The sequence below is a fragment of the Lepidothrix coronata genome, unplaced genomic scaffold (assembly GCF_001604755.1).
Source record: "Lepidothrix coronata isolate B3197 unplaced genomic scaffold, Lepidothrix_coronata-1.0 Scaffold288, whole genome shotgun sequence".
Lineage (NCBI taxonomy): Eukaryota > Metazoa > Chordata > Aves > Passeriformes > Pipridae > Lepidothrix > Lepidothrix coronata.
In genome coordinates this window covers 67,175-92,940 of record NW_016690468.1, presented here as the reverse complement: position 1 = coordinate 92,940, position 25,766 = coordinate 67,175, and the positions used below count along the sequence as shown (strand labels likewise).

The 25,766-nt window shown below is 43.2% G+C and overlaps 1 protein-coding gene across 6 annotated transcripts in view; it reads left to right on the top strand.

The window, feature by feature from the left end:
- SMG7 (SMG7, nonsense mediated mRNA decay factor) overlaps positions 1-25,567 on the top strand; it is a 50,491-nt gene extending 24,924 nt beyond the window's left edge. For 2 of the 6 annotated variants that reach the window (XM_017836943.1, XM_017836945.1), the window contains 19 exons: positions 1,169-1,340; positions 2,196-2,267; positions 3,283-3,433; positions 3,770-3,905; positions 5,725-5,887; positions 6,965-7,121; positions 8,209-8,279; positions 8,592-8,652; positions 9,316-9,435; positions 9,669-10,104; positions 13,679-13,823; positions 15,029-15,423; positions 16,148-16,513; positions 18,013-18,162; positions 20,537-20,617; positions 21,170-21,329; positions 22,497-22,667; positions 22,780-22,931; positions 23,433-25,567. In XM_017836943.1, coding sequence (XP_017692432.1) covers positions 1,169-1,340; positions 2,196-2,267; positions 3,283-3,433; positions 3,770-3,905; positions 5,725-5,887; positions 6,965-7,121; positions 8,209-8,279; positions 8,592-8,652; positions 9,316-9,435; positions 9,669-10,104; positions 13,679-13,823; positions 15,029-15,423; positions 16,148-16,513; positions 18,013-18,162; positions 20,537-20,617; positions 21,170-21,329; positions 22,497-22,667; positions 22,780-22,931; positions 23,433-23,546 — 3,273 coding nt within the window. In that variant the 3' untranslated portion in view covers positions 23,547-25,567. The remainder of the gene's footprint in view (positions 1-1,168; positions 1,341-2,195; positions 2,268-3,282; positions 3,434-3,769; positions 3,906-5,724; positions 5,888-6,964; positions 7,122-8,208; positions 8,280-8,591; positions 8,653-9,315; positions 9,436-9,668; positions 10,105-13,678; positions 13,824-15,028; positions 15,424-16,147; positions 16,514-18,012; positions 18,163-20,536; positions 20,618-21,169; positions 21,330-22,496; positions 22,668-22,779; positions 22,932-23,432) is intronic. The other 4 variants (XM_017836946.1, XM_017836944.1, XM_017836947.1 and 1 more) reach the window with 4 other exon arrangements.
- Positions 25,568-25,766: the final 199 nt, after the last annotated feature.

Sequence of the window (25,766 nt, the reverse complement as noted above, 5' to 3'; positions counted from 1 at the left end):
AGACTCGGCTCAGCCGAGATACCTGCTCTCCAGCTGAGAGACCTGCGTAAACAACATCTTTGAAAGAGAGCATGAGATCTCTTAATTCAGCATGTTGGAAGATGTCAAGTTTCTCTTTTTTATCCAGCTTTCATCTGTGAGATCCCTCTTCGTCAGGGATTTTTGTCTACTGTGTAAAAGACAGAGCAAAAGAGGGAGGGAGGTGTAACACAAACCGCTCTCTGCAGCAAGCAAAAGCATCGCGTAGTGTGTTTAGCTGTTGACAGAGTGTGCATCTCTGGGCTTTCTCTGTGCCTTTATCTGGAAGTGGAACCCTGCTGCAGGGCTGTTTTATTTGGAGACTGAGCATGTTCCCAGCTGGGAGAAAGTCTGTCACTTCTTACCTGCATTTTTAACCCTATAACTCAGCAGAACAAACACTTTTCATCACTCCCTCATTACTGTTTCTTTCCAGAGTATTTGCTGGAGTCCATTAAAAAAAAATTCAAAAGCACTAATTGGAAGGGCAGAGTTCAGGTTTTCATTCAGTCAGCTTTTGAGATACTTGATCAAGTAGCTGGTATCTTGTTCCTTGAAAGAGTCTCACTATTGACTTAGCACAAATATTTACTGACAGCTCAGCCACTGAACTGTTCCTATTGCCTCATTGCTTACAAATTTGGTATCGTTCCAGCTCCTCTCTAAAATTTAAGTTGGGATAGTGCTGTTTCTTACATTGGAACAAGCTGATTTGGGGGTTGAGGGACATTCTTTTCTATTATTTTCAAAGAATAGTGTCACTTCATCAAGGTATAAAACCCACGGTGTTCCTCTTGAGTGCCCAACTTAAAAACAATCAAAACAAAAAAAATGATAAAATCACAAAACCCAACAAGATTTGTAGACCTCTCATAGCCCATCTCCATCCTTGGTGGTTTAAATGTCACGAGGACTGAGTTGCTTACTGGTTTGGGATGGACAACTCTTTCTTCTCTTCCCAGTTCTGGGCAGACTACTGTACTATGGAGCTCAATGATTTCCATATGGAAAATGTAATTTGAAGTCTCACTTGTTTACACTGTTTAGCTAATCTGTGCCTCCAAGTGATGCTCTGTTAGTTTTGTTACTTGCTTCTATGCTTTTCTGGTGACTGTCTCTAGTTGCTACTAAACTCGACCTGTTTTTGTAGTTATTACAGGAATTGTGCACAGTTTTTAATGTAGACTTGCCGTGTCGTGTAAAGTCTTCCCAGCTGGGAATCATTAGCAATAAACAGACGCACACCAGCGCCATAGTGAAGCCACAATCCAGCTCCTGCTCTTACATCTGCCAGCACTGCCTTGTTCACCTTGGAGATATTGGTGAGTTGGGGAGGGAAAAGGAGGTGGGATGTTGAGTTCTACCTGTGTTCAGCTCTCCTGAGAGGGATCTTCACATAGCATGGCCAACTGCTGGAGCAAGTGTGCTCCAAATTAGTAGCCACTTGATGACTGTGCCTTTGGTGGTTGCTGAAAGGGGAAAGAGCTGGAAAGAAATGCTGTTAGAGTTTTCTAATGTGTGTTAACACATTAACACATGGCCACAGTTAACCACTGGCTTTCTAGTGATCTGCTAGAATCTTTCTCGTAGTGTTCTAGTCATGTTCTAGCTGGTAGGCACAGGGAAATGTTGAAAACAGTAATTATTATAAAAGCTTGTTGCAGCAGGCTAGCACACTTCTCCATTCCAGAACATCAACATCTTAGATACAAGGACAACAGTTAGAAATCCAGACTCTCATAAACCAGGTTTCTTTTTTAGATTAAGTACAACAGGTTTATTTTTTTCTTGATTTGAGTAGAACTGTGTGTTGTAGAAAGTTCTCTTTTCACAGGAATCCGCAGCTGCTTTTGGAACAACCTAAAAGCAGATCTAGTTGGTGATTGTGCAAATGGGGATGAAAAACATTTGTAGCTCTCTGGCTGTGGTGCTGTCACACCTTTGTAGTTAAGAACTGCTAAGCTGTAACAGTGGGTCTGAGGCAAAACAACTACCTCAAAATTCAACAACCCCCTCAAGATTCAAATCCTGGTGTTGTTTGGTGTCATTGTATGTTCCTCTGACATTTATTCCTAAAATAATAGTAAAATGCTCTTCAGGTAAACTGGGTTATATCAGAGTAAGTGCAGGAGAGTTTGATTTTATGCCTCAACTTGTTTTTTTTGCTGTTTTCGTAGCTCGCTATAGGAATCAGACCAGCCAGGCAGAGTCGTACTATAGACATGCAGCTCAGCTTGTCCCTTCCAATGGTGAGTCTGGGATACCTTTTCAGTTCATAATTCCAAAGAAGGGTTTGGGGTATAGCTTTTCCTGTGTGGCAGTTGGAAACCTTCCCCAAATTCTCCAAACAACCATGCAACAAAGCCTGACCCACCAGTAAATCATTTAGGTAACGGTTATTTGCATGATCTGTTTCACTTGTCTCCTTTTTGGGAAGTTTTAGAAACAAAGAAGGTAATACACAGCTTTGCTGCTGCTGTTCTGTGTTACATGCATACATTATAAAGGACAATTAATGAAAACTTGCCTACCACCAGCATTGCCTTTTTTTTTTTTATTGTTTATTCCCGTGCCCATTTTATAAAGTTTAGTAGCTAAAATAGCATTTTTCAAGTTTCTCATGTAAGTTAATGAATTCTTTAGTTCAGGGATCTAGCTTTTCAGCTATTGGCTTAGTGACCCAAAATGTAGGGATGGTGAGAGAAGGATAAATCATTTTTGAGCGAGGCTGATGAAACCAATAATTGAATTTTGTAGCCAGTTGTGTTGTAACTGCAGAATTCTCTGTATTCTAACTATAGAAATCTCTTATTCTCTAGGCAACAAAGTGTGAACTCTTGACGGTTAGATTTGCCTCATGAGGTAAAACTGGGCAAGATTTTGTCCAAATAGATGGAGATGAATAAATAAGCTGTGTTTCAACAGTATTTTCTTATTTAGACAAAAACCCCAAACAAACTCAAATCACAGAAACAAACAAACAAACAAACAAAACCAAACAGAAACTTCCACAACCAATCTTTCTCCCTCCAAAAAAACCCAAACAAACCAGGAAAACCAAACAGCTACTGCACCACAAATTTAGAAGCTTTTTCATTTACAGATTTTTCATTGCAGATACAAGGCTGCAGTAGAAGCATCCTTAGATGGATCTGAGCCTTGTCTCTTGGAGAACTGAGGACTATGCTCCCTTTTCAAGTGGCCACACTTACTCTGACATCGAGCACGCTTCACTCCATGACAACTTGTCTCTTTCTCCCTCAGGTCAGCCTTATAATCAGTTGGCTATCCTAGCTTCCTCCAAAGGAGACCACTTGACCACAATTTTCTACTACTGCAGAAGCATTGCTGTGAAGTTTCCTTTCCCAGCTGCCTCCACTAACCTACAAAAAGCACTTTCTAAAGCACTGGAAAGGTGAGACTAAGGATGAATTCCTTCCACTTAGATAAGATGGAAGAGACTTTTTCCAGCTGTACCTCCCTTGCCAGAAGTTATTAACTTTTGGTAGTAGACACAGAAGCTCTCCATCCCCTGTCCAATCAGAGCATCCTCACACAAGTGTGGAACAAAGAATAGTTTGTGATGCTCCTGGCTGTGATTAGTGAATGCAGGAAATAAGCATATTGTGCCAGCACGACAAAGTAGCTTTTCATGGACTTTCCTCCTTTATTTTTAAATAATTCTGTAATGTTATGTGCAGCTGTGTGTAACTCCAAAGACTGAAGTTGGGTATTTATGTTCTAAATGTAGTCGTGATGAGGTGAAGACTCGATGGAGCGTGTCTGACTTCATCAAGGCATTTATTAAATTCCATGGCCATGTGTATCTGAGTAAGAGCTTGGAGAAGCTGAGCCCTCTTCGAGAAAAGCTGGAAGAACAGTTCAAGGTTAGTTTTAACAACATATTAATTAGTATATTGAGGAGAATATTTTTAGCAGCTGAGTTCTGAAATTACAGTCCAATAATAACTCTTTCACATGCTAAAATACAGGAAGCTCAAGTAGCCAGTTAGGGAAAGTTTGCATTGCAGCTACCACTGGGTAGTTCTGATAACTTATGCCAAGAGCAGGGATTTTTCCCATTTGACGTGTGGTCTTTTATTGGTGGAGATACAGGAGAAATCAGTGACCACTGTTGATTCTCTGCTCTTTAACCTGAGTGATTCATGGATACCTGTGAAAGCACTTGATTCATCTGGGAAGTCTTGGCTCAGTCTTGACCTGAGGAATTTCAAGAGCTTCGTTTTTTGGATGGCATTCATTCACTTCCCCTCGTTAATAGTGCTGCTTTTAATCTGTCTCAGGCAACTTGTCTCTCCTGTTTGCGTCTGAAAAGTGTCTCAGTGAGACCTTAATTTGTGTGTAGACGTGAACAGTTCATGTTTCCTCTGGAAGCTCCATAAGTTCCAGCTCATTAGGTTGGACAATACAGCAAAGACTGAAACAACAAGTATTTTGTAAGGTATTTGTACAAGGTAATACATTTTCAAAGAGGGTGTTGTAGTGTTAGGTGCCTTTTGGAGACTGCTCTGCTTCAGCTTCTTAATTGGTGGAAAAGGAGCAGGGAGTGTGGATTTGTTTAACACAGCAGTGGCTGCTTTTCAAAATTAAGGAGAAGATGGTCTTAGCAATAGAAAAACCTACAAATGTTCTTTACAGTGTCTTTTTACGTTTTTTTGCCTTGAATTACGCTGCTACAGCTAGGTCCAAACTGTCTTTAAAATAAATTTAAAAAACCACAGAACTAGCTGTGAATTGTATTAGCTTTGAATGTGGTCTGTTAATGTTGTTTCAGAATTAAATAATTATGTATTTCTGTGTATGGCTGTTGAACAAGTACTGCTTTTTCCACAATGCTTATGATCAATAAATATGAGCATTGCTCAGGCATGTGGAACAGTCTTAGTTTTCTGGACTGAGTTAGGGTGTTAAAACAGAGCTAATTGAACCCTGCTTTGTGCTTAGATTACTTTTTTGTTTATATTATGCAAATAATTTCCTAGAGAGCAACTCTTGTGGATTCGGTGGGTTTAATGTGGATGTGAAGTTGACTGTAGGGTGAGAGATCAGTTTAACTTTGTGGCTGATTTTAACTCTGAGGAGAGCAGTTCCAGATAAGTTGGTTTTAGGATATCTCTGTTTTTTTCCCCAAAAAGCATTAAAGTTTCTTTTCCTGTCCTGAGAAAGGTGACTTTCCAGCACAGTTACAGAAAGGCATTTGTAAATAGCTTGTGCTGTTTTAGTCCGCCAAGGCATTCCATGACCCATGAAGTCAGATGTGGAATTAGTTTTTTAATACATAACCACCCAGTAGTTAAATTTTCCCGGGGTGTTTTTTTTAAATGTCATCTTCTCTGTGCTGTTTCTTTGAAAGGCTGACAAATCCAGTGGATCTGCTGCAGTGCTGTCACTGCACGTTCAAGTTGCACTTGCTCTGAAAGAGAACAGTAACCAAGGGGATGTTGATTTGTTGAGCATCTGAGCTGGTGTACAAGCAAAATCCTTGGACTTAACAGTAGGCACCTTCCCAAGTCCTGCTGGGAAACCCAGTGCTGTGCCAGTAGGGACGACCTGAAAATAAAATCCAGAATGAGTGTTGCCTTAAGGCAGAAGCATTAGTCAAGCAGTGAAGTAACAACTACTAATCCTTTCAAGTGTGTGTGCTTTGCCATCTAAAAATACACCCCCCGTGTGTCTTTGCTGCAGAGGTTGTTGTTCCAGAAGGCCTTCAATTCTCAGCAGTTAGTCCACATCACTGTTATCAACCTGTTCCAACTGCATCACCTGCGAGACTTCAGCAACGAAACGGAGCAGCACAGCTACAGCCAGGATGAGCAGCTCTGCTGGACACAGCTCCTGGCTCTCTTCAGTGAGTGTGCAGGCTAATTGATTTTTGTAGTTCTCTTTGGTTTTTACATGGAATCCATTAGTAATTTCCTGTCAGTATCCAGCTTAATGGTTATGTGAGGTAAGTGCTGAGAATAGTCATTAGGGAGAAAGTTTAGAGAGAAGATGGTTGCACAGGGTCATTTATGTCAGCAGTGCTGACTAACTGGATTTCTGAGCCCTGGATGTACTCTGAAGTTTTACAGAACTCTGCATTGTTTCCCTTGTTCTAAAAGAACATTTTAACTTGGGTGCAAAGCTGGATCCAACTTGGCAGTGGGTAGTACCACTCCTGGGGGGCTGCTCCCCAGTTGGCTGCAATGCAGTTGAAGTTGGAATGGAGCTGGTCCTGATTCCACAGGGCTGAACTAGAAGCTGAGTCAACTAAGACTTCAACTGTTTTTGTGCCTATGATAATATTGACTAGGAGATACGTGGGAGTGTGGAGCATTTTAGACTCTTAGAAAATAAACATTATGTGGCTAATCTGATCCAATCCGTGATCAACTTGGCCTTGTTTGTCAACACCTACATTTCTGAAGAGCTGGATTTCTTCGGATTCCAGCCTAGAGTTGATTCTGAAAACACCAGGGTCACACTGGTGTGGTTACTGTTTCTCAGCTCTTATGCCCTAAGGGGTCTGGGCTGGGTGCCTACCTGCAGAGACTGCTCCAGTGCATTTGTGTGCCTGCTAACTTGGGAAAGTGGATAAAATGCAGGTAGATAGTTGAGTTGATAATTTCTAATAAATAGGTGAGTGAATAATTGTGCACTGGGCTCATCTCATGCTATTTTTTTAACTTAGCAAAATGGTTTGCCGTGACACTTAAAGGGACAAAACCCACCAAGGTTCTGTTTCATGGTAGAAAAGTATTTAAAAAAATATCTTCTGATTTGTTGGTGAATTGTTTGAGATGAAGTAATTGAGGTTTTTTTGTTCTAAGTAACTAGCTCTTAAAAACAGGGGGATGTGTTTTATTAGATGATGTTCAACTTTAGCACGTCATTCCCACATTGTGGAATTTGTTTGTTCTGTTTTTTCCCTTTACTCTGTTTGTAGTGTCCTTTCTTGGAGTTCTGTGCAAGTGTCCTTTACAAAATGACTACCAGGAGGACTCTGGGGCTGCATATCCTCTTCCAGCTGTGAAGGTTTCCATGGACTGGCTGAAACTTAGGCCCAGTGTTTTCCAGGAGGCAGTGGTTGATGAAAGACGGTAGTGAGTGTTAATCTTTCTTTTGATACCTTTGATTGCATGAATTCATAATTACTGGTGATCCACAGATTAGTCACAGGAAAAGTGATCATATGACTCATTATTACAGACATTAAAATCATAGAAAGTGTATATGCTAAAGAGTTCATAAAGCAAAACATAAGACTTTGGGTTAAAGGAGCAAATTCAGTGCTTTAATTTGCTTAAGGTTTGCACATAACTTTTGTCTTTTTTTTTAATCAGTGGGGTCTAGTTTATAATGTCTGATTTGAGCATAACTACTGAGTGTTCCTGTAGTCTAATCTATTGTAATGGTTTCTCCGATTATTGAGGGAAGTGGCAGCAGAATACTTGGCTTAATTTCATGTACTAAGCCATCTCTTGGGCAGTGCTGGAATCCAGTTTTTCTGGTTCATCACCCAGAAATTAAATTGAATTTAGTAGAGAGGGTCCTTAAATGTCAGTGCAGGCATTTCTGTTCTGGACTGTTGCTCTGATTTTTCACTTCTGCCACTAATCTCATAAATTTAGGCTTAAATAGTTCAAAACATCGTAAAATAGTTCTTTGTTGCCTCCATGGTGCCCATCACTAAAGCAGAAGGATGCTTGGGCTTTCGGGTGGCATCTTTTGAAAAACTGGAGCAAGCAGCCTGTTGGTGGCAGTTAAATGTTAACCACCTATGCAGTGATCAGTGTGATTTGAAAATTATTTGCTTCAGGGCCTTTGGGAAGAATTTCCAGTCATTCCTTGTACTGGTATTGCAGGACAGGGCAGGGGACTGCCAGTTCACCTCTAGGTTAATGGTCTAAGTGCAACCCTTACCTAGAGCGTCTTGCCTTTGTGGTAACTGCTCCGGTGCTACAGTATCACAGAGCACTTGGGAACTTAGATTGGCTTTTAAAAAATAGTAATTTTTTCATGAAGGTGGTCTTTTTCCTGCCACTTGAGAGAAACTTTACCTTTTCTTGGGAATCAGAGGATTAATGGAAGCTGTGACTGTGTAATGGAGTTCAGTGTTTCCTTGGTAAAGTGAAGACATCCCATGTTTTGCCATTTTCACTTACGGTTTGTCTGGTTTCTAATTTACAGCATATGGCCCTGGCTGATCTCTCTTCTAAACAGCTTCCAGCCTCATGAAGAAGATCTATCCAGTAATAATGGTAAGGACACTTCTAGTCTCTGCTGTAAAGAACTGAGAACGATGCAGGTTTTTCGTGATGGTGGGGAGAATTGCAGTTGAAGAGCAAATAAGGAAGGAAGTAGTCTTCTAGTATTAGTGCATGTGAATACTTTGCAAATGCTGCTTTCTTGTGCTGAGCAGACTTGCTCTGCTTTATCATTCCTGAGCTCCTCAGGTCACAGGGTGGACCAGTTAATAGAGGGCTTTAGGATGTGTAGTGACCATGCTGAGGTATCTGCTTATGATACTGTGCTCAGTGCTTTCCTTACGTTATTTAATGTCTGTTTGCTAGCAACCCCCCTTCCAGAAGAATTTGAGTTGCAAGGATTCCTGGCTCTGAGGCCTTCGTTCAGGTGGGTAACAGCTGAAGGATCCTGTACTCTTGCTGATGTCATGACTTTGACAGACATTGACCTGTTCCCTGCAATATCTTATTTATGAATATTTACTACTGTATGGATTGATGTAGGTCTCTTCAAAACGAATGTAATGGACAATGTAGCAAAACTCTATGAAAATCTTGAGTTTATAGTAATGCTCATGACTTTTTTTTGGTTTTACTGTGTAGTCTTCAGACTTATAAATGGAAAGAGAAAAATTTAAGAAGTGAGAAAAGAAATGCTTTTGCATGAAACCTGCTTGATGTGATTTTCTTTTGCTAGTTTTTACTCTGTTTTTAACTACATTCCTGTACTTAACATCATCCACAAATGCTGACTAAATATTAGATATATTCACTTAACTATTATTTTTCTGATTTTGATTATCACACAGATGAGCTTTTGGCCTTTTGTTATTTAAAAAACCCCACCAAACCTTCTTAATATGTAGATGGATCTTACCAGAAGAAAATTACATCTGTAAATCAGATGTTTCTTAACAGTCATGTTTTGAATAACTCCTTATGAAAGTTTACAGCTTTTAAGAGTAATGCTGACATGTTGTATTTCTAAAGAAATACGATGTTGCAGAGGGTAATTGTGTAATTAATATTCCCTCTCCTGTGTCAATACTAGGAACTTGGATTTCTCCAAAGGCCACCAGGCAATTACAGGAGATAAAGAAGGGCAGCAACGTCGGATACGGCAGCAGCGCCTGATCTTCACAGGCAAATGGATCGCTGATAATCAGCCGAGGTAAGTGAAATACCTGCTGTATTTCCCTGCTGCCGTGAGCTGAGGTAACACAGGTGCCAGAGCTCAATGTTATTTTTCTTTCTGTTCAACACAATAATTACCTGTACTGTGAGTACAAGATGCTGACAGCGCTAACAGCATGTTCTGTGGGTCTACGTGCCATTGCTTCATAGACTGGTTGTGATAAGTAATGTAGTTAATTGTACTTGCTTTTCAATTGCGTTCTTCTTCAGGTTGATTCAGTGTGAAAACGAGGTAGGAAAGCTGTTGTTCGTGACAGAAATCCCAGAGCTGTTACTGGAGGACCCTAGTGAAGCCAAAGAGAGTCTCGCCTTGCAGGAGACATCCATGGCAGAGCCACTGTGTGCCGATGGGAGCCCTGGACTCAAGTCAGTTCTGGCCTCTGGCAGAAGCCTGAGCAACAACTGTGATGCAGGAGAAAAGCCAATGGTCACGTTCAAAGAGAACATCAAGCCCCGGGAGCTGAACAGGGAGCAAGGGTGCATCTATCCCCCGAAAGACGTAGCGAGGGAAAGGCGGGACTTTAGCAAAGGAATAGTGGCCACTAAGAACGATGGGAAGAAGGACAACAATAAAAGGAAGAATGAGACCAAGAAATGCGGCTTGGATAAGATGCAGGAAGCGGGAAAGCAGAACGTGGCAGTTCAGGTAAGCCTTTAGCTCAAAGGGATACTGTGTCTGAGGAGGTACCACGAGTGTGTCAGGGAAGGCACTGCTTGTGGTAGAGCTGTGCCTCTGTATGCTAGAGCTGAGGTCTCACTGTAGGCACTGCTAATGAAGCTAATGCACAAAAATATAAAGCACTTCTACCTCAAAGACCAGGTGTTGGTGATCTTTGGGTCTCTGCCCTTTCCCTGTCTCAATTTTGGGGGAGAAAAGGATAGGGAGCAATGAAAGGTGATTTTGCTGTGTTAACTGTCTTAAAAGAAAAAAACAGACTTCTACCCATTCCACCAGTTATTCAGGCAACCAAGACTGTTCACATGGCCAGGCTGCAGTCATGCCTCACCCATGCTGTGGTCTGTTGAGAAGGAACTGGGTACTCTGCATTTTCAGTTCAGTTGACTTGTGCACTTCCAACAAACTGAACACGTTGCTAAAGCACCGAATAGGATATGAGGAGTAAGATCCTCTGTACTGTGGGTGCAGTCAGGTGTCTCTGTGGAAGTAAGGAGAGCCATGCTTCTCTTAAATTGTAAGTCTGTGCTCAAGAACTTGCTCAAAATTGTTGATTTTCACATCAGCTGCTCTTTTATCAGCTATATTTTTTTAGGGGCATGCTTTTTTCTCATGTGAGCATTATGTGCAAAATCTGTCAAGTAAACAATGAATTTACTGATCTGACTTCCACTGAGTTGTAGTAAATAAGAGTGGAGAGTCTCAGGCTGATCTGATCTGTACCTGGACAATCTCAGTCATTCCCCCAGTGATGACTGGAACCATTTAATGATAGTAATGGAGACTCTAATATCTCCCTAGAGAAACTGTGTCAGTTCTTCAGTGTTCTTGCAAGTGGAAATTATTTCCTAATGCACTTTATCTCCCTTGCCTGTGTGTAAGCCCATTACTACTGCCCAGGACAGGTCTGCAGAATAACCCTTTGCAACTTCTCTGAAGTCCTGTGTAACTGAGGTCTTGTTTTCCCTAGGCTAGACAGACCATCTCTTTTAGTCTTTCTAGCTTGTGGTGTTAGGACTCTTGGATCATTCTTCTTGTTCTCCTCCTGATTATTTGCTGTTAAACATCATGGATATGAAATGGAAGGTCTGAACTGGCAGCATTATTCAGTTGGTTTTGCAGAGGATCCTATCGGGGGGGGCAAAGTGTTACTGTAAAGGCTACAGAAACCGTGTGGGAATTGTTTGTGACTCGCTGAATGTGACTGGTATCTGAAAACCAACACAGGTGAGTTAGAGTAGCAAGTTTCTTATTTATTTGTCAAACATGTCTGGAATGTGGTTGCAGGCCTGAGCATAACTCCCAGTTTTAGTTTTTGTGCCCCTGTCTTGCTAAATAAGGACTTGAGGCTGATAAAAACCCACCAGATCTGAGAAATATATGTAACTTTTTAGATAGGAAAGATAACTTATTTATCAGAAATGTGCTTGTCTTAGTCTTAAGAGACAACAAACCCAGGAAGAACTTATTTGAAACCCAGCAGTAGCAGAATCTGCTCTGATATGGTTGGTCATCCTTCTTCTTTTCTTCAGTAGAAATTAATTTTGACTTTTTAGTTCCATCAGCTGTATTTATGAAAACTAATCCAAGTAAGTGCCTTTTATTTTATGTAGCTTGTGGACTTATTTCTCCAGTCCTTCCCCCCACCCTGAGAAACCAGTGTAGGTTTTTGTACCAGTTAGTGGACTCTTAGTGCTCTGCTTTGGCCTTCCTGGAAATACCAAGCTTTATCTCCTCCCTAGTTCATTGCATTCAAAAGCTTAATTGCTGAAAATGCTGCAGCTCCTACTTAGCAAAAATGTGAAGAATGTTACACAGAACAAATCAGTTCTGCTTTGCAGATAAGTGGAAAACTTGCACGCTCAGGGGGGATGTGACATAGGTTGGATCTGTGCTCTGTAGGGAAAATGTTGGGTGCCAAGGAAGGTTTAATGCAGGCTCACTCAGGATGTAACATACTCTTCAGAGGTCACTGTGATGAAATGGTACCTCTCAAGCACTGTGTGGGAACACTTAGGACCACTGGGGGACTAAATATTTGGTAGCATTGACACTTTTGAGGTGAGATTAAGTAGAAGCAAGGAAGCATCTGGAATTTGCCTGTCTTGATTAATCAATTTTAGGTATTTAGATTTATAAAGTTAACTGTAAATCAGAGAGCCTTTTGGAAGCCATCCCTTGGAAATTTGTTATAGCACCTTTGAGTTTCTGATGGACTAGAACTTCCTGTTTTGAAATCCCGTGGCAGTAAGAGCATCTTTGAATTCTCCAATGTTCTGTAAAAGAATACAAAGCTCTTGGTGTGATTATAAAAATGTTTCGCTTATTGTGGAGAAAAAAGGGGCAGCACAATGTAAGTTGAATGTACAGAATGTGATGGACAGTGAAGGTGTCAGAATGTGGCACGAGCAAGGGCTGCATTGTCTGTGGTGTTTAGCATCAGCCAGAACCTTGACATGGAGTTCCCTCTGGACGTTTTCTAGTGGGAGATCAAAAATTCACCCAGACCTCCGAGTTTTACAAGCACAGAAAGAACCCTGCACTCCCACAATTTCTAAAGGGGGAGATTCAATTTGAAAAAGAATTTAAGAAAACATTTGAATGCATCTACCCCTTTACTATTGTATTTTGGCAGAAAAAAAATACCCTGTAACTCCTCTCCACTCAGTAGCACTAAATGTTGAAATAAACCCTACAGTTTTGGTTTGTTTGGTTTGGATTTTTTTAATTTGGCCCCTGATACAGCCCTTTTTTTCACTCACCTTTGAGGCTTGGTGTCAGGTCTGTTCCTGGGCCCTTTCTGTATTGCCCGGGTTCCTTGCTTGCTGTCTTTTTCCTGCCTGCTCCATCTTGCATTCCAGGCAGTTCTGCTGAGCTGAACAGAAAGGGAAAGTAGTCTTCCCCTCTGTCTTCCTCTCCAGGAAGACCCAGACTGCAGCAGACTCAGAATCAGGTAAACATTACATTACATTCTTCTCTCTGCCTTTAACTGGTGCAGCTCTTTCAACAGAACACCCAGCAGTTATGCAGTAAACTGAACACTTCTGCTGTTTGTCTTGTATGCTCTGGGTCAAAATAATTTCATTAGGCTGAGAGAATTCCCTAGGAAGAACGTGGCAGTGTTTGTTTGTTTTTTAAGGTGCTGCAGGTAAGTGGCATGAGTTAGGCTGAAGCAGTGCCCTAGGAGAAGCATAATAGCATCTGCACTTTTGTTTTTAAACACTGCAGGTGAGCAGCATGGTAGGTTCTTTGGATGGTTTGAGGATTATTGTGTCTACTTCCCATTCTCTTGCTAGAGAAAGAACCTGTTGCATCTTCTGAGTAGATACCCTTAGAGTGCTTTTGTGAGGCAAGGAGTGCCTGAGGACACACAGGGTAACCTGCCTGGGGTCAGTAAGGAGGGTTCCTGTGTTCCAAACCCTTCCCAGTTACTTAGGGAAAAGATGATCCCTCAGACAATCTGAGAGTTTATTTTTTGGCTTGACATAATATGGGTAATTACAGGAAAAGTGATCTAATTTCTTCATACTTTCTTTTGCATCAGGTAAAATCCCAGACGGAGATGAGGAAGACTCCGGTGTCTGAAGCCAGGAAAACACCTGTAACTCAGACTCCAAGTCAGGCCAGCAGTTCCCAGTTCATCCCCATTCATCACCCAGGAGCCTTCCCTCCCCTTCCTAGCCGGCCAGGTAATTTGCATTGTTCTTTTGGAGTGTGATTTATTGACTGCAAAGAAAATTCCTGCAATAGTGGTTGTTAGAGCCTCTGAAGGTAGGGGCTCTGTTAATGATGTGGATTTTTATGTTGGGAATCTTAACAAGTAGTAAGAAATGAGCATATCAGAATTGAAACAAGATAAATAAGATTGTTTATGCTTTGGAATCGAGGTCTGTCATGAAATCTGCCATGTCCTTTCTTGGTTAGTGGATGTGAGATCAAGAAAGTTCACAGAAGGCTTTTCCTGTCAAAACATGACAAAGGCTTCTGCTCAGGAGGAAGCATTCCCTGTGCTCAGGACTCCATTACAAAAGATCAATTACACAGCTTTCTTTATAGCTCAGTTTCTTTTGTACTGATGCTCATGTTTCAAGCTGTAATTTGTGTGGTCTTATTTGCTGCTGTTGCTGCAGTGCATGTTCCCATTTTGTTGTGGAGTGTTCCTGTCATACCTTGCTGTCCGTGTTTGCTTGTGGAATAGCTGGAAGCTGCATCTTCCCTGCAAGCTGTTGTGTGGAGTTCCTCAGTATAAGATAGAGGGACATCTTCCCTGTCCCAAAGTCAGCATAAAGTCTGGCTTGTGAGACACAGAATTAAAGCTTGCCTTCCAAACCTGGCTTTTCAGTGTGAACTACAGGGAAGGAATTGATCTTGCGGATATGAGGATTTGTTTGCTTACCATCTGTCTCTATCTAAATTAATCCAGAGACTGGTGATCCTCTGGGAGGAGGCGGTAGACTTATTTTATTGATTGCTTCTATTTATTCCTGCAGAAGTTTAGTCCCTGAAAATGTGTTTGACAGTGAGGGAACTTTGGAGATAATGCATCAAAAACCCCAGACTGGTGAAGAAAAAGGTAGTGGAGGGAAAAGCAAGAGCTGGGAGATGGAGGCAAGGGAGGAGGGGAAACATGATTCTCTGAGGCACTTCCCTGGCTGACTGTTATCAGTGCCTGGAATATTGCAAGAAAACTCCAGAACTCTGAATCCCTGTGTGATCACAGCCATGTACATGCAAAGGTGAGGAAGGACATTACAGTGCATGTCTGCAGACTGGTGCCTCCTTTCCTCATAGTCTAAATGAACAGCACAGGAAGAAAAACCCCACTAAATGTTTTCTGGAGGGAGCTCTCTGCTCTGCCAAATTGCAATTAAAGGTGCATTTTCATCTCTTGCAGGATTTCCACCTCCAACCTATGTCGTCCCCCCTCCTGTGGCTTTCTCCATGAGCACGGGGTACACCTTCCCGGGTGGCGTTTCTGTCCCAGGAACCTTCCTCCAGCCCACAGCTCACTCACCTGCAGGAAACCAGGTGCAAGGTGGGAAACAGTCCCACATTCCTTACAGCCAGCAACGGCCCTCTGGACCAGGGCCAATGACCCAGGGACCTCAGCAAACACCACCTCCTTCCCAGCAACCCCTCTCATCTTTACCAGCTCAGGCAACAGCACAGTCCGCAAGCCAGTTACAGGTCCAAGCTCTGGCCCAGCAGCAGCAGCAGCAGCAACAGTCCCCCACAAAAGCTGTGCAGGGCCTGGGGAAGAGCCCACCCCACCACTCCGGATTCCAGCAGGTAAACTTGACCTGTGCTACGTGCTAAGCTTTGTTTAAAAACAAATGACAGCTTTCAAGACTTGTGTTCCTGGATTACCTTTCAAAATTGTGGTTAAAGAATTTTTTGATTGTGAGCTTCTGGGGAAATTTGAAAAGGAGCGGAAGTTTGGTGGGTATGACTGTGTGATGCTGGAGCTGAGAGGAAGGTACGTACTGGAATGGGAATGTGTTTTCTGTCACCCTTTTTCTGTGTGTTTATAGGCAAGGAATGAAGGTGATATTTCTGATCAGGTATTTCTGTCCCAGGCCTTTCTAGTTTTCTTGTGTGTGAACTTTCACTCATACTCTTCTTTTGGCTAATGCACTGCCAGTTCCCTCACAGCTCTTAGATTTATACTTACTTTGTGCTGGAGAAAAATCTCCCTTCTAGGATGTCTGGACTCGATGGTGAGACCCTCCTGGTGTTCTGGGCAGCTCATACCTCAATAAAGGTTTACTTTATAGGTTTTAATTTATCAGGTACTGGATTGGAGTAAGGATTATACTTGGCTGTTGGTTTAAAGCTGGACTAGAGAATATTAGATGCTGTCAAGACTGAGCATTTTGGAGAATAATGCAGACATTGCACAATCATTCTGATTTGCTGTCACACATGAACCAGGCTGACAGTTTGGATGGAGTTAAGCATTCAGGTAACATTAATTGTTCTTCCCTGCTGGTGAAATCCTGTGTCTCTGCCTCAGTATCCGCAGACAGACTCATCGAAGCAGCTCTGGAATCCCCCCCAAGTCCAAGGCTCCCTGGGGAAGATCATGCCTGTAAAGCAGCCCTATTACCTGCAGGCCCAGGACCCTCTCAAATTATTTGAACAGTCATTGCAGCCTCCTGTGATGCAACAGCAACCTCTGGAGAAAAAAATGAAGCCTTTCCCAATGGAGCCATATAACCAGAACCCCTCAGAAGTCAAGGTGCCAGAATATTACTGGGACTCTTCCTATGGCATGGCTGACAACAGGGTGGTGGCCCAGCAGTCGAACATGGACCGCAGGGGAAAGCGGCAAGGAGTCTTCCGCTCAGAGCAGGATGCTGTCTCCAGGATGACCTTTGAGGTAAGACCCAGGCTGCAAGTGGTGAAAACCAATGAGGCTCTGGGATTCCTGACAACTCCGGGCTTTCCCTGTTTCAGGAGTGCCCAGTGGCCCCAAATAGGTCAATGTGAGCTTATTTAGAAGAGACCTGGGTATCATGGGGTACATGGGGTTCCAGAAAATAGTGATGAATTTTCAATTTGAGTTGGCGATGTGTGGGATCAGTCTCTTGAAGATCTGGTTTCAAGTAGGTGTAAATCTTGTTCAGTGTGGATGTGACATTGATCTCTGCACTGTGTCTGACAGGTTTAGAAACGTGGCAGCTGTTAGTTTTGGGGAAAATTCTTGTCTGGCAACTGATGAAAACCGTAAAAGCCACCCAAATAATTGCAGTTGAATTATTACTCTTTAGATGAACTCTTAACACCCCTCTAGTGAATTGAACAGCTGAGGCTGCAGCAGTCCAATTGAGGCCGGAAATCGAGGCTGGTAGCAGCAGTCTCATGTTAGATTTTTTGTTTGTTTGTTTTCCCTGAAAATCCCACCACTGAGAGCTGAATTACTTCCTTAGCTGTTAGTTGCACTGATGGAATACTTTGCTTCTGTTCATGCAGTTGTGCTTTATGTTGCTGTTTCTAAAACCAGTAGTGTCTGTTATTTATTATTGGAGTTATCTGTGAGTGCTCCTGGTGGTGTTTATAAGGAAACCTAAACAGAGGCCTCTTTAAACCTTTTGTCGTGGTGTGCCTCTGTAAATGCTCTCAGGACTTGGAGAAAGGTCAGCTCATCCTTCCAAGAGAAAAGCCAGACAATATACAGGAATCTACCCCTACTCTGATACCACATTGTGGTTTTTAGATGGAAACAGGGTCAAAGCCTTATTCTTGTTCCTAAAAAGGAAATCTTGCCAGCACAGTGCAGTGTGGAGAGAAGCTGTGCCCATGATGTTTGTGCTCTAAGCATCCCTCACAAAAGCCAAGATGTCCAGTTTGAGCAGCACTTGGCAGGTTTTTTGGCCCAGTGGTCTGGTCAGCTGTATGCTGGTGTAGCAGCCGTCACCAGTGGAAATAAGTCTTATGGGATTTAAACTCCACTCATAGGGGAAAGAAGATGCAAACATAATTTTACTTGAAACCTAAATTACTCACAGGTCAGCTGTAGAATAATTGTAAGATTTCATGTTCCCTGTCCTTGAATGTGGACCCAGGTTCAGTGTGTGGCATGGATGCAGTGGGAAGCACACGCTGCACTAATTCGGACTCGCTGCCCATCACTTTGGTGACGTGACACTGCTCCCCATGCACATGAGGCCACGTGCCTGGGGATGTTTTCTGCTCAGACTTCTCTCTCTGTGTGCCTCAGTACACTTCTGCAATGCCACTCCCTCTCCTCACTCTCTGCATGCTGCCTTCTGCCTTCCTCTTGCTGTTCTGTCTCCTGCTCTGGCTTAGCTTCCCCTTGCTGTCTCTGGCTGTTCTTTCTGCCTTCTGTTGTCTCACTGTGCTCATTTCTGTCACTAGGACCCCAAGAGCTCCCCTCTGCTTCCTCCGGACCTGTTAAAGAGTCTGGCTGCCTTGGAGGAGGAGGAAGAGCTGATTTTCTCTAATCCTCCTGATCTTTACCCAGCTCTGCTGGGGCCTCTCGCCTCTCTTCCTGGACGAAGCCTCTTTGTATGTATTTGATGTAATACTGCTGCTTCTCATTCTTAGCTGGCATCTCTTTCTTCTGTGAAATGATAAGAAATGTGAAATTCCTTTCTCTCCCCCATCCCTTCTATCCAATTCCCTGCCTCAACCTTGAGCTAGTTTTCCTGGAGGCCCATGATATGGCTCCTGGGCCAAATCCAGGCCTGCTGATTTCTTCAGAAATCAGAATAACTGGTTTTTTTTAAGTACAATCCACAGGAGAGATGCTGATGCTTCATTTAATGCACTCACTCTTTTGCAGTTGTATGGGCTTAGTAATAAAGGGGAAGGGGGAGCACAGGTTGAACTCTGGGGAGTCACCAAAACAAGGGTGTAGTGACAGGACAAGGGGGGTGGTTTCAAACTGAAAAAGAGAGCAGGGTTAGATGAGATATTGGAAAGAAATTCTTGGCTGTGGGGGTGCTGAGGCCCTGGCACAGGTTTCCCAGAGAAGCTGTGGCTGCCCCATCCCTGGGAGTGTCCAAGGCCAGGTTGGATGGGGCTTGGAGCAGCCTGGGCTAGTGGAAGGTGTCCCTGCCCATGGCATGGATGGGCTTTAAGGTCCCTTTCAACACAGGCCATACTATGATTCTGTGATTATAATCTGCATATAATAATTCCATAGAGGCAGGGGGTGCTGCCCCACTAAATACAGAAAAGATTTCTTCCAAAACAAGATAGCTTTGGAAGAAAATAGCAAGCAATGGGCTAAATAATCAGTAACTCTTATATAAATACAGTAATTTTTGACAGACTGAAAGGCTTTTTTTCCTACATTTTTGTGTTAAAACGTTCCTAGTTCACTAGCTGGAGGGTCTTACAGCTGCTGAATTTATAAATTGCCTCTGAAATTGCAGTGTGCCTTTCCAGTATGGCTACAAGCATGTTCATGAAATCCTACTAACTCAGATTAGTGGCAGTAACAAAGAATTACTTGTGACTCAAAATCTCTGATTAAGTCTATTCCTCAGTTATTTTACCTGCCATCCCAAGGAGCCAGTAGCAAAATAGACACTCATTTCTGTCTCATTAGGTAACTTCGCTAGGAAACTAATGGCTGCTTCATCAGCAGCTTCCTTTGAAGCTCCTACTGTTGTGGCTGCTGACAAATGGAAGGAAATCCTTCGCTGTGCAAGCCGTGTGGATATGCAGAGTGGGAATTTTGTCTGCCTTTAAGACGTGCTTTCAAAGTAATGAGTTGTCACGCTTAAAATCTTAACAAGCTGGGAGCTGCTTGCCAAGAAAATGAGGCTGTTTGTCTTAAGTTTACAGGATAAAAGCAAAGATATTCCAGATATTGCGACTGTGTTAAGGACAGAGGGACGCTAGGTCAGGTTTCTGTGGTTTGAATAATAAATTTAAAAACATCTGACATGCTGAGCTGGAGCAAGTGCAAGAGGGCTTTTATTTGGAACGAGACTACAGCTCTTTATTTAGTTCACACAGAGTTTTACCTATAGCTTTATTAATTCCATGGCTTGGTGATCTAAATTTGGAGATGTTCATTGTCCACCAGCCAAGCTTGATAAGTTTTCATTGGTTTCTGTGTCAATGATAACCGATTCCATTTCTTCCTTAAATACACTTGTTTCAGAGGCATTGTTTTTCACTCCTTAATCATAGTTAAAACCAAACAGAAAGCTGAGAAATATGCTGGAAATGACAGCTGTATGAGGGGGGCTGGCATAGATGATGGAAAAGGTCATGGCCCATAATATCTTTACATGGAACCCCAGGGGAGTTTTGGAACCTCTCTTTTAAACGCCTGGGTTGCATTTTTTTTTTCTTCCTCTCTACAGTAATTTATAATGGAAATGAGACAGTGCTAAATGACACTTGGACTCTTAATTAAAGAAATCACAGCACTTGGCAGGTCTTGCTGTCTAAGAATGTCTGTACAGGCGGACTGCTCTCAGAACTGGAAAATACTCTGTCAGTAGCCACGTACAAGGGTCTGATCACGTCTGAAGGAGTCCCTCTGATCACTGGGAAGAATCCTGTCCTATTTGTGCAAGTTTTCACAGAACCATAAGGGATTTTTGGCAGGAATCTCCCCTCCAGATGTATCAGGCAGAGTATTAGACTTCAGATTTGAAAAGCTGTTCTGGCAGTGAGGTTTGCCCGAGACTCTCAGCTGTCTTGATTGTTGATTTTTAGATATTAATTACAGTTAGTAGAAAAACTACTGACTCTCTGCACTTGGTAGTTTGCTTCCCCTGTCCTCCAAGGTGCTGGAGCCAAAGTGCATGGGAGGTTTTATATGTGACCAAACCCACTGTGGCAGTTTCTGACAACACACCTTGCTCCTGCTTAGTACACTGATCACTAACTGCTCTCTTCCCCTTTTTGGTTTCTGAAGAAGTCCCTGCTGGAAAAACCATCAGAATTGATGTCTCAGTCATCGTCTTTCCTGTCCCTCAGTGGCTTTTCTCTTAATCAGGTAAGTGAGAGTCAAAGTCTGCTGCCATTTGCTGTTTGACCTTGCTGTCAAACTAGTGGAAAACCTGAAAGAAATCCTTATGGAGGCCTAATTTCAGTCTGTATCAACCTTAATCTTTGCCTTTGTCGGTTGTCTTCCCAAATTTATTAGCTGTAATGGTGCAGAGGTACTGTTGAATCTTGCTGAGTTCATGAGCCCCTTGCTTTTAGTAGAATCATGGAATAGACTGAAAAGGTGCATCTCAAGAGTTTTTATTTCCTGAGCAGAGAATGACTTGTTTTCTTCCAGAGAATTGAGTAGAGTCTCAATACAACGTCTCTGAGTACTGGGAATTTAAAGATTTTGTGAAGGCTTTGCAGTCCAGTCAGGAAAAATCAGTCTTGGTTCAGAGTGTGATGGATTTAATGTGATGGATTAAATAAAATAGAGAAGATGGGGCTGTGCAGTGAAAAAGGAGTTAGGAAATATTTTAATCTAGAATTGTTTCCTTTGTACATTCTCAGTGTTTGAAATAAATCCAACACCTAAAGATTCTGTTTGGGTTTTTTTCAGGAAAGATATCCAAACAACAGCATGTTCAATGAGGTATATGGGAAAAACATGAATACCAGCACAAAAACAGAAGTTACCCCCTCAGTTGCCCACCAGGAGACTTCACTCTATTCTCTCTTTGAAGGGACTCCATGGTCTCCATCCCTTCCAGCCAGCTCAGGTAATACTGGTGTGGTATTTTTTGTCTAGTGATTTAAGAGGATTTGAGTTAATTCTAAACCGACTGCAAGTTATATGAAACTGGAAATTTAAAAAAAGCAACAAAACCCCAAACCTGCTTGACAAGGTCTCTGAAGGTTTCTGTTTTTCTTTGTATATTCTCAGATATGTGAGGGGATTCTCTAATTAATATCATAGAAGAACCTGGATTTTAATTTAAGTAATTGAGCAGGATAAATGTTGTAGGAGGTGTTAAATCCTGAAATCTCTTAATCTTGGTTTCCTGACAGCCCTTTGGGAGTAGGGCTTTAACTCAGACATCCATATACTTTCAGTGTTGCTTTTTCTGGAAAAAGCAGGAAGAACTGGATTTCATAATATAGAGATTTAAAAGGGACAGAACTGTATGACTGAAGAGTATGGAGGAAAATAAGACAGTTGTGGGTTTTGTTAGGTTTTTTTTTTACTGTTAAGCAACCTACAAAGCACACCAGTTTCTTCATTATTAATTATCTTAAAGGCATAAACCATAACTTTTTAATTATGATTTTATTCTCACTAAAAATCCAGAAGAGTATGAGAGGAGAAATTAGTTGAATCTAAGACATGAGTAGATTTTAGATAACACCTGCACTGGATGAGATGTTTGATTGCACTGAAACTTTTGCAACCAACCAGGAAAAGCCACTGTGGGTGAAATGGAGTGAGCTGCATAGTGCTTTTATTCTAACAGGTTTTTGGCTCACATGGCTTCAGCTTTCTCTCCCTTCACCTCTTCATTCATTCTGCTCTACCTGCAGACAGGCTTCATGCTCACTCCTCTTTTGCTCAGTTTTGGGTTCTGGTCTTTTTAAGACTCACAGAAGTGTAAAACATTCTCAGACTTGGGAGTTTGAGTTGTAAACTTGTGAACTCCTCAAGGTCTAATCTGATTTTTTTTTTATTGGGCCAGCTCTCATAAGGTTTCCTGGGTTTTGTGTTCTTGTAAATTTTTCACTCAGAACTTCAGAATTTGCATTACACTCGTGTAATGGGGGGAATAAAAACTGCCCTTCAGCATTGGAGCAAAGTGGACGATGGCAAAATTTGCAGCAGCACTAAGAAATTCAAAATTGGGAGGCTCCTGCTGTCTCTGCTGACTGTTTTCCTCTCGCCTTGTAATCACCAGATCATTCGACACCAGCCAGCCAATCTCCTCACTCCTCCAACCCCAGCAGCTTGCCAAGCTCCCCTCCTACCCATAACCACAATTCTGTTCCCTTCTCCAACTTCGGACCCATTGGGACTCCAGACAACAGAGAACGGAGAGTCGCAGACCGCTGGAAAACAGATAAGCCAGGCAAGTGCTGGGTTCCAGGCTCCTGCAGAGCCATCAGACACCAGCAGCTGATGGTGTTGGCTTTGCAGTGGTTTTGCCATGTCCCTCTGAACTTGTATTTCTCCCATTTTAGCAATGGGAGGGTTTGGTCTGGACTATCTCCCAGCAACATCGTCCTCTTCGGAGAGCAGCTGGCACCAGTCCAGTGCTCCCGGTGGCACCTGGGCAGCCCAAGGCCCTCCCGCCATGGAGGACTCCTCAGCTGTGCTCATGGAGAGCCTGAAGGTAGGTTTGGCTGAAACTGTGCTCAGGAATGGGTCTGTGGGGCCTGAGGATCCAGTGATGGGCATTAGGCTGTTGCAAGTGTCAGAGTTCAGTGTCAGAAGCCGAGGGTTTTTCCTGTAGATTTGCTTACGCAGGCAGTGTGGGAGGTGTCGCCAGTGCTGGAAGACATCAGTTTTCCAGTTCCTGCTGGTTTTGAGTGTTTTGTGGATCAAGCCCAGGCTGGCAGAACTGGAAGGAATTATAAGATTTACTTTGACTAGTCTAAAATTAGTAATAGTTAGCGTGGGATGAATTTTTATGGTAATGAGGATTCTGTAGGAGTTGAAGGTTCTTCCAGGGAGCCTCTTTTTAGAAGGCCTACTTTGAAACCTGGATAACTTTCATGATAAGCCAGGTATGAGTGACAAAGAAGGAGAATATAGGACTCTGTCTCTGCTTTCCCATCTGTCAGAGGGGGGCTGTCTAACGCGGGAGGTGCTAGTGTTGGCTCTTTGTTTTTAGTCCATCTGGTCCAGTTCCATGATGCACCCTGGCCCCTCGGCCCTGGAGCAGCTGTTGATGCAGCAGAAGCAGAAGCAGCAACGTGGACAAGGCGCCATGAACCCGCCGCATTGAGACAGAGGAGGCAACCCTTGCAAACGACGGCTCCATAAACCATGGCATGTTGGGTCTGCGGGACTGGCCCACACAGTCCTGTGCAGGTGGCAGCCCTCTCTTCTGTTCCTTGCTGTCAGGAGGGCGTAAGTGCTCCACCGACCCACTGAGTGTGCACAAAACGTCTGCAGTGCAAGCAAACAACATCAGGAACTCTCCCATCCCTGGGCCCTTTGGAGGGAGAGAGGAACTGCTGTTTGGCTCACTCAGTAACCCGATATCACCGCCTCTCACCTTCTCCATCGTGCATGTCCCCAGCCACATGGGAAGTAAAAGCTGAGAACGAAGGGCAGATGGGAGAAGCCAATGAGAACTTCTCAATCTTTATCCCCTCTTTGGGGAGATACAATAGGAATCCATTAATGATTGCTTTGCTGACTGAGAATGTAGTTGAAATTACTCCTAAACATCTTTATTACTATCTCAGTAGTAAGATCACACTGAATTCTTCCGTACACAGACGTGCTTCATAGTCAGTGTGTAGCAATGAAAGCCCCAGTTGCTGCTCTGGTCAGAGGTGGTTGGTGGCAAGGTGGGGCTCTATCTCCTGGGCTAGCAAAGGAGTTTCATGAAGTAGAGTCTGGCACTTGGCGCTGCTTCACCCAGAGGCTTTGGCCAGCCCACGGGTGGGTTAGAGACTCCAGCATGAAATGCCCTCCTCTCAGTAGGTGTTTGAGCTATAATGGGTGATGTGGGGCATCGCAGCACTCTGCTGAACAAGCAAGTTAACTGCTATGGGGTTTTAAATTAATGTGTGATTCCTGTACATTTTACTGTAGCATAGTGGCTAGCCCCACAAAGGGCAGGCTAGTCTGTGCATTCATGGCCTGACTCATTTTAATAGGTAGGTAGAAAGCTTTCAATGGTTTTCTTTTTTTGTTTTCGGTTTTGTTTTGTTTTTTTTGTTTTTGTTTTTTCTCTCCATCCTCCCATCTTCGCTGAACGCTCGTAGTTTCATTACCACGTGCAACATCTCGCAGAAAATAATCAGGGGTCCAGCAGGGCTGGGTAAATCCGACAGTCAGCCTGGACAGTGTGGAGTGTCCACACCCCCAGCAAGGCACAGGTCAGCTCTGCAGAAACCCGTCCCCCCCCTGCCCCAGCTGCAGCCCCAAGCTTTCAGTTCCAGAAACAAATCCAAGGCACCCATGGACACACGTGTGTGAACCGCACATGGAAACGGCATAGTGCTGTTCATAGCTGAAAAGGTGCAGAAGGGAAAAGGAAAAACGTTTTATTTGCTATTTATTAGGGGGAAGGAAGACTGGAAGCTTCGTTAAAGGACAGCGTTTTTGTTAGGTTTCCCAGGGAAGTTACGGAAACAATCTCAATGTCCATTTGCTGTGTTTAGCAGTAGGGGTTTGTGTGATGATTCAGGATCTCTGGGCTGGAATTCAGATGCAGAGCAAAGCACATGCAGGAGCTGAAGTGAGACTGGAGTCTGGGCAGCTCCAGAGAACACGAAAAGGGAAGGCGGAGGAGACCGATACCCCTCAGGGGTAGGAGCAGCTCCCCCACGAGCTCCACCTTAGCAACACCACTGTTCTGTGTTGCATTTCGAAGCTGTATTTCCTTTAACAAGTCCAAAAAGTGAAGTTCCCACCTGGTGGCAATACAGCCCACCCCTGTGTGCTTCCCTCCGGCTCTCCCGGTGTGTGTCCGAGCTGTGCACCCCGGCAGCTGCGACATTCCAGTGTTTGATCCGTCACTGACTCTTGCACCCCAGACGAGCTAACCAGGTTCTCCATCTCACTCCCGGCAGTGCCTGGTCCAGCCGCACCGTTCCACTTGTGCATGAGCGTCCGGCCTCGGGAATGCTCCGACTGCCCTCCCGCCCTCCAGCACCTGGGGGAGCGAGGCGAGGGGCCCCCAACACAAACTGGTTTGTGTCGTAAGCTTTTCTTTTGTGTTTTTTGTCTGTCTGTGCAAGAACTGCAGCTGCTGAAATCAGCTTTGCCTTTAATTAAACCATGTTCTCTCCATCCAGGTCTGTGTGTAGCATTTATTTCCCATGTGACTTGGCTGCAGGCCTTTAAAAACACGTTATTTTTCTGGAGGAGCCAGAAGGTTTGAAGTTGATTTTTTTTTTTTAATTATTTTTTTTTCCCCCTCATATTTGAAAGAGACCTAAATAAATCACAGCGATTCTGGCTTGGGCTTGGTGCAGATAATTGGATTGTG